At 44.8% G+C, this 12,842-nt stretch overlaps 1 protein-coding gene across 1 annotated transcript in view; it reads right to left on the reverse strand.

The window, feature by feature from the left end:
• The window catches only part of LOC147747702 (potassium channel subfamily T member 2), a 1,549,272-nt gene that overhangs the window by 506,589 nt on the left and 1,029,841 nt on the right, over nucleotides 1–12,842 (reverse strand). The window contains exon 13 of the mRNA XM_086926024.1: nucleotides 9,915–9,978. Within this exon, the coding sequence (XP_086782150.1) occupies nucleotides 9,915–9,978 (64 nt within the window). The remainder of the gene's footprint in view (nucleotides 1–9,914; nucleotides 9,979–12,842) is intronic.

Consider the following 12,842-nt stretch of genomic DNA (forward strand, 5'->3'; position numbering starts at 1 on the left):
TAGGGGTATGGATTGATTATAGCCGTATAGGGGCATAAGGTCACAATATTGATCGGGATCCTAGATAGAACACGACAAAAGGTACTGAAGAAGATCATCAAATGCAACTCATGACACGTCTGGAGCAGAACTCAATGTCTCCCAATCCGGCTACTGCAGCAATCACATCACCAAAACCACCCTGATCACAGCTGGGAGTACTGTTCTCCGGCACCAGCAGCAACACATTTAATGACTCCTAGAGGTCATCAGATGTAAGACCCACTTCCTCCGACCACACCAGAAACCTCAGAATCATCATTGACAACAAAGTTCAAAATGAAATCACAGATCAACGCTGTCTCCTAGCCTGCTTCCTCACTCTCTGCATGCTACGAAAGATCTTCAAGTGGCTACCCCTACACACGAGATGCACTGTGACACAGGTCCTCATCACAGCTGACTGGACTACGGCAACGCCCTCTATGTAGGAATTGTCACACACCTCCTACAGAGACTACAAGCCATACAAAATGATACAGCCAGACTCATCCTTGACCTTCCCCGACAAACCCACATCACAACCCACCTCAGGCAACACCACTGGCTCTCCATACAGAAAAGATGCCAATTCAAGATGCTGACCTGTGCACACACGGCTCTAGACAACCAAGGAGCCACCTTTGTTAACCACCACCTGAACTTCTGTCAACCATCGAGAAGAATACACTCTGCCTCCTACTCTCTTGCCCATACTCCCTGCATCTACTGAAGCAAAAGCGGAGAATGTTCCTCCTTCCAAACTACAGCATAGAACTGGAGCAGCCTCTGCACGCAACTCCAAACCATCACCTCACTTCTAGAATTCTGAAAGGCCCTCAAGACCTGGCTATTCAAATAAGTCTCCTGGACATGCAAGCGCCTGGATATCCTATCTGGTAATTAGCTGAGCTTTAGAAATCCTGATTGATTGAGTCATACAGAAGGGTGGGAGCACAGGTCAGTAAGCAGTGTGAGGGAAGGGAATAATTGCATAAAATAGAAATAGACGCGTGTGTTCTATACTTATATAAAGCATGTTATATGCTTATAACAATGACAGAGCATAAGATGTGTCTAAAGGCCTAGCCTTGTGATCTGGTGGGAGAATGTATAATGGACACCGATAAAGTAGTGATAACTGAGGAAAAGTGTACTTCTTGTCAGCATTTATTTTGTGTCAGGACTCCATTATTTCTGCATTGCCATTTTGTGTCAAAACACCTCTGCACGACCACCCCGCCCTTCCTGCTCCTTGTGGTTGAACCAATTTCAAAAAAGGGAACAAAGAATTGGCCTCACCACCCTCGGATTGAACTCCTGCACACACCCACCCTGTTTCGCATGGCTTGGTCACACCACCGTCCCAGAACTTGTTTCTTTCACACATCCTGCTGTTCAAGATCTGTCTTTTCTCTCACGTACATATCCTGTTTTGCAAGACCTGTCCATAATCTTTTGCACCATCTGTTGCAGCACTATCCTGCCTGAACAAAGAATGGCGTAACTGCATTCTGACTCAGGGCGCCAGGCCCCCATCCAAACCCGTTTCTTAAGGTGGCAAATGTGTATATAAGGACTGTAAGCTGCGGAGTGAAGGAGCAGCCTCCTCTGTCCTATCTCCGACGAGCTTGGGACCCTGTTCCATAGCCTGGGATTTTTTCATAAAACTTGGTTCCTCCTGCAGATAAAGGCCCCTGTGTCTCCTTTTTTCTATATAAGGAGGGTATGGAAGACTTGGGCGGTTCCCCCGCCGCCGAGACCCAGTAAGTGGGTAAAAACGGTTCTTCAAATGGCGCCCGAATAGGGTCCCCACTAGCACAAAGGTCATGCCCGGTGGATGTGAGGAGGTGCACGGAGAGACTCCGATGGAGGTACCCTGCCCGAGGGATTATTGCAGTCCGGTAGCCGAATGACTTGCCCGCTGTTCCTCCCCGCCAGGTCTGGGCCACATGACCGCGTCCTCGCTGTGGTCCCTTAAAAAAGTGATTTCTGGAACTAGACACAGCCCTGTGTCTGCAGAAGAGATCTACCCCTGTCAGGTAAGGGTGAGCTGATCACCCACTGAGTCTGACCGAATGAAAAAATCTGTAGAGATAGCTGATAGGGAACATAGGGCGCGGGTGCAGAAGTGCTGCCCGGCCCGTGAAGAGAAAAGAAAAGGCTTTATGGAAGGGGGATAAGAGGCCGATTCCCTGCTCGATACCATGTTGGAAAGTCCTCCTGTTTATGCCCCCATGTACCCTGCGCTGACACCCCCTGCCCCGCATGCAGCTGCACCAGCCGTGCTGCACACTCTTGCCCCCCTGCCCCTCTTACTGTTCCCCGTCACACCGACCCCCCCTATTTTGACGTCTATGACACCAACTGCGCACACTACCCCTGTCCTCGCCACAGGAATGACAACGTGTCCTCATCCGCCCAATCCCTGCAGCTTTACCCCTGCCCGCCCCTTCCCTTCTTCCCCGTGGTCTTCGGTTAAGCTGGATTTATATAGATAATTGAATTCCCCCCGACTGGCTTCCTTGCGCTCTGCATTCAGCTTTTCGTCCCTTCGAGAAGATGACCTGCAAAAGCAACAGTGTGAATGTTGGATAAATAGCGGGAATATTTGCCCATTTAAAGAAATATGGCCCACCTTTTCCAAGTGGACGATTATGGAACAGACCACCTGGGCTGAGTACATGTGTACCTTGGTTATGCAGAGATTCGAGAATTCATTTATGCAGATACCCGCCAGATTAGTGGACCTCAGGTCACAAATAAAAAGAGGCGATGTTCAGGGAAAGGGGATGTTTGGCGCTATGTCTGGTTTGATAGCTTACCGTGATATGACACCCTTCCCCAAACCCCCTCTAGAGACAGCTATGCCAATGAGAGAGGCGGCCCCTGTCTTTGTTAATGCACTCACCGATGCCCAAAATAATATCCGAGGGCCTGTTGAAGCCCACTGGCATAGGCTATGGGTTCATGTCCCTTGGAAAAGGTCAGAGGTAATGCAATTAAAAGGGCAGTTGCCAGATCCTCGAAAAAATCCGGCTGCCTCTTACAAAGAATTAGGAAAGATAATAACTGCTGGTACACTTATTCTTGAAGACATCGACTTGCTCGTTGGTACGGTCGCTCCTACTGAAATTTGGGATAAAATTCGACATACTGACCATGAAGTAGAGCTGGGAGGTAAATGGGCTAATCCGAAAGCTATGGAAGATGCAAGGGCAGGAGGGACTAAGCCAGAGGCTACCATCCTCACTTTGCCCGCTAAAATAATGACGCCTATGATTTTTTTTTTGCCAGAATCAGTCATTAACTGGGATAAGATAAATGCCAGTAGGCAGCGAAACGATGAAAGTGTGGCTGACTTCTTTACCCATTTTGAAACAGAATACAAGGGACATAGTGGCTTGGACCCCCGGATCCCAGGCTCTAGCCCAGTATTTGTCGATAGGTTTGTCAGCAACTTGCTTCCTGAGATTTCCGCCAGGCTCAAGAAAGTTGAGAGTACATGGTCTGCCCAGACTATGACTGGTATCTTGGCTATGGCACAGTATCACAAGAATAGGGAGAAGGAAAGCAAGAAGGCTATGGATCTTAAGACTAAGGTACTTCTGCAACAGGCTTACCCTCCCAGAGGTGCCGATACCCGCAGGAATTTCAGACAACAGCCCCAACTCCCTCCGAGGGCTCGCCAGTCTACCCCCTCAGGTCCTCAACGCACGGAAGCCCTCCAAACAGATCAGTGTGCTTATTGAAAAGGGTACGGCCATTGGATAGAGGAGTGTCCCATATTAGCTGAAAGCATCCGAACAGGGAAGACTCGGCCTCGGGCTCCTAGGGAGGGGAGGCCAACTAGGGACCATGGCCCGCCCTGTCCGCAGGACAAAGAGCATAGGTCCAGGGATGATGCCCCTGTCCGGCAACGCCTGGCCAATAGGTTTGATGGAAATGAAGCAACACTCACTTATTACAATGATGATTATGACGAAGTTGATGAGACAGGGTTCTATCAAGCATAGGTCAGCCAGGAAAGGGGTATTACTAGAGTGCAAATTCCAGTGGATCAAAGGGGCCCGTATGTTCAATTGTCAGTTGTGGAGAACGATCAGAATCTTCTTCTAGATACTGGGGCCGCCAGGTCTTCTATTGCACGTCTGTCAGTCCCGGAGGTACCCGTTTCTGGCAACATGAATGTCTCAGTGGGTTTTTCAGGAACACCCGTGACCAGCTCTATCTCTGAACCTCTCCCTCTCGATATTGACCCGACCATGTTGAAGCTCCCTTGTTCCTCACTACAAGTTGCAGTGAAAACTTATTAGGCCTGGATTTACTGAAAGCTCTGTATGTGACCATATCATGTAGTCCCCAAGGTGTAACCCTAACAATTTCCCCCACTGCAGCCTCCTATATGTATCTGTCCGGTCCCCTCCCACCAGAGTTGCAGTCTTTACCTTCCTCCCTCTGGGCATCATCAGACACTGATATCGGCTGTCTCAATATACTCCCTCATGAGGTACGTATTCAGCCCGGCGCCATCCTTCCCCACCTTCGACAGTATTGACTGCCCGCGGAAGGAGAAGCGACCCTTTTAACAATAATATCTGAATTGATGGACAAGGGCGTAGCGGAGGAGACACGTGGTAGCAGTCCCATTATTCTGGTTCCTAAAAAGACCAATGGAGATGCTTTCTCCCCTAAAATATACAGATTCGTTATTGACCTGAGAGCCCTTAACAAAATAACGATCTCCCAATACCCTGTTGTCCCCGACATTACAGCCCTCTTGACGATGGTCCCTTCTGACGCCATGCACTTTACTGTGATAGACCTGAAGAATGCCTTTTTCAGTACCCCTATACATCCTGACAGCAGACATTTTTTTGGTTTCTCCCTTGTGGGTGGAGCTTTAGATTTTGCCGCACCCCTCAAGGCTTCACAGAGAGCCCCAGTATCTATAGTCAAGCTCTCAAAAGTCAACTAGATTCCTTGGAACTCCCTGATAATTCCACACTGCTGCAGTATCTGGATGACATTCTCATTACTGCAAATTCAGCCCCGACATGTAAAGAGGCTACTCTCTGTTTGTTATGCCACCTTGCTCTCCATAACCACAAGGTCTCTTTAAAAAGCTTCAGTTTTGTCAAGAGAAGGTTACCTATTTAGGTCATCCCCTCTCGAAGGAGGGAAGGCAGCTCACCGCTGATCGTGTAGTCGTTATCAATGCTATGGCGACACAAAAGCAGGTGCGAGCCTTCCTAGGTCTAACCTCATACTGCAGACAGTGGATTTCCAATTTTTTGGCCATGGTCAAACCTCTTCTTGCACTCACCACTAAAGACATATCAGACAGTTACTTTCCATGGACTTGAAAGCATACACAGGCCTTCCAGGATTTTAAAAGAGCTCTGTGTACTGCTCCAGTCCTCAGTACTCCTGATTATAACAAACATTTTTTTCTTTTTGTACATGAGACAGACGGCTGTGCATGCGCTGTTTTAACACAGATATTCGGAGGTCACCATCGGCCTATTTTTCAGCTACCTTAGATTCTATTGCGAGGTCTCTCCCAGGATGCCTACGGGTGACAGCTGCGGCCACACTCATGGTCTGTCAGAGTGCGGGGATCGTCATGAACTCCCCCATGACTCTGATGGTTCCCCAATCTGTGGATACCCTCCTTAATAACACCAAGACATAGTACCTCATTAGAGCATGACTCACAGGATATGAATTGACACTCTTTTCCAGCCACATTAGCATCAAGAGATGCACTGTACTGAATCCTGCCACCTTACTCCCACTGGATACTCAGGATGCCTGTCTAGATCCATGCGACTGTATATTGAGGACAGAGGAGGAGACAAAGGGACGGGTTGACTTACAGGATACCCCGATAGCAGACCCAGAAGGTACACTGTATGTGGACGGATCATGTCTCAGAGGGCCAGATGGTAGCACATCAGCCGCCTACGCCCTCACGATATTGGAGCAAGTAGTAGAAACAGCTCAGATTCTGCAGTGCTCTGCTCAGGCTGCAGATTAATGGCCCTCACTAGAGCCTGTGAGTTAAGCAAAGGATTAACGGTTAATATCTACACTGACCGTCAGTATGCCTTTGGGGTGGCTCACAACTTTGGGAGACTGTGGAAAGAAAGGAATTTCCTCACTTCACATGGGACGAAAATTCAACATGGCCCCCTAATTCACCAATTATTAGACTCCCTGACATTTCCCAGAAAGGTAGCTATTAGAAAATGTAACGCGCATAAGAAAGTGACGGATGATGTTGGAAAAGGCAATGCCCTGGCTGACAAGACAGCTCTTAAGAAAAAGGAAGCAATGTATGTGGGAGGTCCTGCCAGGTGGGTGGCAGAGGGGGGCATGGTTGAAGATACCGCACAGAGTGTGATTGATATTCAGTCCCATGATACCCCTGAAAAGCTGGAGATGTGGACGGAGCATTTGGCGGTAAAGGAAATAGATGGTTGTTTGGCCCGTATCACTATGGAGAGACAATGGATGTTGCCCGACAGTCATGTGCTGCCGGTAGTAACGATGGCCCATGGCCCTGCTCACATTAGTGCGAAACGGATATGTAAGTTGCTGGAACCCACCTGGTATAACTCAAAGATACCAGCATATGCTGAGAGGATGGTCAAAACATGCATGATTTGCCTTATGTACAACCCGGTAAAAGGTACAGTAAACCCTGGAGGGGGATTCTCTCCAACCACCTTTCCTTTCGAAGCCCTCCAGATGGATTATATCCAGATGGACAGATGTAACAATTTAAAATACATCCTGGTGGTGGTCTGTACCTTCAGCCAATGGGTAGAGGCCTACCCTGTCAAAGACTGCACCGCTATCAGTACTGCCAAAATACTATTGAAAGAATACTTTCCACGTTTGGTCTGGAGTGACAACGGAACACACTTTATGGCTCAAATAATGGAGTATGTCTGTTCAGCACTGGGTATGAAACAAACATTTCATGCAGATAACCACCCCCAGTCAGAAGGTCTAGTGGAGGTGTACAATGGCATCCTATAGAATAAAATGGTCAAGATTGTAGCCGAGACAGGTGTCACTTGGGTTGATGCTCTACCCCTGGCTCTGCTGTCTGTCAGGACAACAGCCCATACCAGGATAGGACTATGTCCCCATGAGATTGTGTTCGTAGGCCTGCCAATGTGTGGGGTGTTCCACAGCCCCAGAAACTGTCTGATGTTGAATACCCTGTGTTGACTGATTATCTGTACAGTTTGACAAACACCTTTTGTACTCTTTATCCCCAGGTGCATGAGGCCATACCTGATAAAAGCGAGGGCCCAGGACACGTTATCCAACCCGGCGACTGGGTTCTGATTTGCAACTTTCAACATACTAAGAGACTCAAGACCTGCTGGACACAGCCCCGCCAGGTGTTACTGGCCACCCGCACTGCCGTGAAAGTTAAAGGTCGGAAGAACTGGATCCACGCAACACACTGTAGACGAGTGCCTTTGCCTCTCCCCTATGATCAGTGGGTGAGAGAAGGACGAGGAGACTCAGAGACAAAAATAGTCCCGACGTTTGCTCCATTTAACAACGCAAGATTACATTTCACATCTACGGAAGCAGAGAGTGACAGTATACTGAAGGGAAAGGTGGAACACTCCTCTACGTCTGCTCAGCATCAGGAACAATTATTCCCTGACCATATTGTTCCTACTTCTACCCGATATAACTTGCGTTCCAGAAGGAAGGCTTGCCCTTGATTTCGCCCAGGTACCTATAGGCTGTAGAGCTGTGATCTCCCGGCTAAGACCGGTGCTGGTGTGTCAGACTGAGGTACGCCCCAAGGGCTCTTGGCACCTGCATCCAGTGAAGCAACCACCAATCATAGACAGCCGCTAGTGGTCCCTGGCTTAGTACAATGGCAGCCGTCCAATACACCCAAGTCCAGAAATGATACTGTGTAAATGACTTGATACTCCAGAGAAGCCAGACCTCCCTCTTCTAGCCGAACGCCTTGTATGTCTTGCCTTGTTTATTATAGATTGAAGGTTCGTGGGAGGAGGAGTACTGTCTCTTGTGCAGATTTTACTATTTAGCTATGTACACCATTGTTGTTTGTTTCTCTCACACAGATGCTCTACAGAATTTTCAACAGACCGCTGGTTCCTTTGCCCTAATGAGACTGTTTCTTGAAATATCAGGTGTTTCTCCTTGTGCAGTGCTATAGTATATGCGTGTGGCTACTCCACCCACTCACAGAGCTCCGTGGAATTTTGTGTAGCTTTTCAGTGACTCCTCCCAATTCAGCAGAGTGAAACGCTATGAGTTTCGCACCTCACTTTCCTATGATGAGCAAACTGCCAGCCGTTGATTATTTAACTGGGACATTGATGTGTTGTTCTTTCATATAATTTTCCTTCAAGTACTTGTACATACACATATAGGGGCCGATTACAATGTCAGTTGGAGTTGCCTCTGACTAACACCATTGCGGTTTTTATGACAGACCGACCTCAGGTCAGCGGTTCCGACTGCCTGATTACAATGTGACTGAACACTGTTCGGTCACATACTCCCATTTCTCTATGGGAGCTTGTGTTACAGCCATTAACCGACTGCAATACAGAGTCCTGTAGAGAAATGGGTGTGTGTGTAAAACCTTACACCCCATGGTGCCTGCCACAATGTGTAGAGATCTACAGGGGGGCACCTTAGGTACCCCCTCAGCCACCGACCACCGGCCACGGAGGTAAGGGGGTCCTGCTAGAGGCCCCAAAAAGTCACCTCCGACTGCCTTTCCGTGTCGGAAAGGCTGGCACAGACATGGTGTTGGAAACCGACATTGTAATCATGATGCCAACCGCAAACCCTCAGTGTCGGTCGGAAAGCCTTACAGCATTTTGGTGCAGGTCCGACCGGTTGGCAGACTTTGAGAGCCAGTCAGAACTGCGTCGGAATGACCAGCTGGCTACCCTCCGACCGCTGACATAATTTGGCAGTCGGATCACAAACTGTCCACGTCGGCTTTCCGAACAACATCATATTCTGCTCCTTAGTATAGCTCGAGCTTCTCTTCGTTTTCACATACAGGAAATGTAATTAAAATGTTTCCTTTATCGTACTGGTTTTGAAAATTATTTGGAATATGACACTTAAACTCCCTTCCTAAATGTTATGGTGCAGAACTAAGTATGTCTTGAAGCTGTACTCAATAAAGTGATAGGTTCCTTCATTAAAGTGTACCGTCTTCCACTTCGAGTGTCAAGTGCCATCTGTTGTGATGATCTTATTTTTATGTGTATAAATCACCTAACTCACTTTATTTGTTTTTTCATTTTTGGTTGAAGCCACTACTTATTTCTGCATTTGCGGATAGGAACTCCGGACATCTAACCTTAGTGAGCACTCGGTTCTCCATAGGTATGGAAGGACATAAGTAGTGTTAGTCCCAAGTCTTAAAGGAAGCAAAGCTTGGCTACAAGACAACAAGCAAGCAGCTAAAACATGAGAAGCATTGTAAGTTCCTATTGCTTATGGCAAAAAAGTTAAATTCAGCCATTATCTTGTGAGTGGAATAATATAGATCCTGAAGGCAACAGGTGCAGACTGAATACAAATTTTGGGGTTGTTCCTCATACAACAACCAGTAGATGGGAAATATTTGACAGGCCGCCTAGCTTGCGCCTATAGATTGTAACTTGTTGCACCCTTAAACATTAAGAGTGTTTCACTAAGACACATAATTATTATACGGTGACACCCAAATCAATAACAATAAAAAAATATTAAAGAATCTACATCATAGCTAGAAAATGTTTAAAACTATATGAAAAAAGTGATTAAAAATGGTAACATTCAAAGGCCATTACACAAAATGATGAAAACATTTGTTATAAACTTACAGCAGCAGTGCGGTCCACTTCACACCGACTACTCAGAATGAAACAGGCCTCAGCATCATCCATCCTATTAAAAAACAAAATGTAGTTTTATTGATGCAGCAATAGGTGCAGTATATTGAATAATTCACTAGTAAATTCACCAAAACCTCAATTTGCTTCTAGCTCATCAGTAGTAAAATTGAGTATGTATTTTAATATGTTATCTAATATGATACACAACGTAATTGTCAGCTGCAAATCCATGTTTACCACTAAAACGTACTGAATTCACACCTACTGGATATTGACAAAAATATGCATAGTAGGTAGAAACCTCTTTTACATGTGTAACTGTACGCCACAATTTCCTACAATTACACAGGAGTAAATTCTGTTAAGGGGTGGGAAGTAGGGGTTCTAAGGAATAGTTAGCTTTACATTAGCTTAGTGTATATATTTAGTGTGTATATGCGGTAAAGCAATCTTCAAAGCACATTTTCAAGATGAAATAGGCAGTATAACTAGATTTATCCAATTTCTCCCTAAAAATATTAGTCCAATAAATCCTTAAAAGAAGTAAGCTTGGAGATATGGCGAAGTCAAAAACGGTGTATCCCACAATGCAATTCCTGCAACACTCAATATCCTATTGCCAACGTTCCTAAATCCTATCTAGTTGTCATTATTATGGGATCCGATGCTAAGAATAGTACTCTTTAGTGCTTTATGAGATGGAAATAGACCACCGGGTCTTTGAGACCAAAGCACATGAACTAACTTCCAAACAAGAACAACAATTCGAGCATGAATCATATCCCTGATTGGCAACCCACTAACGGTTTTTTGATTATCTGATAGATGGTCAGATTTTCTAAGGTGGCACTCTTTTTTTGTTAGTTTTATAACATCCAATACATTTTGTGTACTACATTGCTTAACATTTCGTAACTAAAATGATTATTTTGCAACTTTCTGACATGACACATTTAGTAAGCATGCGCTAAGAACTTGATGATAAAAGGGATTCCTTTTTTCTTGCATCTTACGTTGCGTTTTCGAATCTTTTAACAGTGTGTTCCAAATTTTTTAAAAGTTGCACAAGAATGAAACACATCTATTTAAAAACTGCTTTATTCATTTTTATAAAAAACAGAAAGTAAGACTTGTATGTTGAGAAAAAATGCGCAATTTTTAAGACAATAAAGAAGAACACTTTCAATTAATAAAAGTCACGGTCAGAGCAGTAGTGCCATCAGTGACTTCCTAGCTAGCAAACCTCAAGCTTCATAAAACTTCTAAATCACATTACAGCTTTAAGGAAAACAAGGCCAACTTCTTAAATATTATCAACATTTTGCACATACCTTTCAAACTATTTTACACATCGTAAATGCTGTGCACGTTTTGGGACTTTTCTTCACGAAGTGATATTTACTAGGAAGGCATTAAAGTTCTAGATGCATTTAGGATAAGTTTAAAAATAGTATGCATAACTTTGTTAAACAGTTGTCAGTAACATTATCGCGGAATTTCAAACTTGTTATGAGTTAAGACAGGCTTAATGTCACTTCCTTTTGATAGATAAAGTGCACTTTCAGAAGGAAATATCCCTCCCAGGGGCTGTGATTTTTCAACACAAATGTACAGATCTCTCGTTTTAGGGGAGCTATTTCTCCCACAATATTCATTACCAGGTTGACTGATAACGATAAATTCAGGTTATACAGTTATGGGATGGATGGGAAGAACGTGTCAAGAACACAGCATACAGTGGTCAACCTCATAGAACATTCAGTGGACACAACCCGGTAAAAATGTTGACCCTTCACAATTTTAAAACCCGAAGCAAAATTGGATGGGAATACAACCAATAGAATACAACTTTGAGAAAAGGTATGCAAAATCTTAGGCGGGTCATATTCATTCACAAGCTAGAAACATCCAAATAACAAATGTAGTAACTTTTAAACATTTAAGGTACTGACACTTTTTATTTATTGTCTAACTTATGAACGAGTAGGGCATAAGTACATAGGGGAGTTTCAGTGGGTTGACCATGTGTTATGAGGCCAGTCACAGGTCTGGCCCAGATCATGCAACACAAATGTAGTTATTGCCAAGCAGTAGTTTCTCATTTATTTGCATTTTTGATATTTCTCTATAATAAAGTGTAGTTTCTTTTGAAAAACAAAACGCGTTTTTCTTTGTTTACTCACTGTGCTGCTTTAAATTAAATATATTGATATTAATGAAGGGAGATTGATGCCCGCTGCAAATAAAGTAGAACTTGCTTATTTACTGCCCGTTAAAACATCAAAATGGTTCACCTCGTACTTGAGGTACCACTAACAAACATCGCCTGCTGTCAACCACGTAATGCACTCTGCAATTAGTACTGCATGTGCGCATCAAATTATAGAAGTTAGAAGAAGTGCTAATGCAACCTCTGTTCCTGTAGGGGACCACTGTAAAGGATTTCACACAAGACTGAAACTGCTCATATTCCTTTGCTACAGTGTAAGGATAATCAAATATAAGCCTATAAGGCAACATCTAAAAATATGTTCTAATGCACACACCTAAATGCAACAATGCACACTTAAATAAGCATGTAATTTGGTCATATGGCATGATTGATACATTTTATGTGCACCTTACTTTTTCTGACTTTCTGTAAGTAAGGAATAGACAGACTGGTGGCCAAATTGGCGGTGGAATGGAGAAAATTAAACAAATGCAGTTAAAATAAAATGCAGTTGAGATATGATTCATGATACTCAGTCTGGTAGGGAAATTAATTCTTGTTACTTAGGCCCTAATTATGAGTATGGTGGTTCATAGAACCGCTGTACCTGAATGTGAAGTGTAGCCTACGATTGGTGAAGTGCGGGACCACCGGCAGTGTTACAACTGCGACGGTCGGACCGCCACAAGACGGCCTGCACCACC

This window comes from Lissotriton vulgaris, chromosome 1_1 (assembly GCF_964263255.1).
Source record: "Lissotriton vulgaris chromosome 1_1, aLisVul1.2, whole genome shotgun sequence".
NCBI lineage: Eukaryota > Metazoa > Chordata > Amphibia > Caudata > Salamandridae > Lissotriton > Lissotriton vulgaris.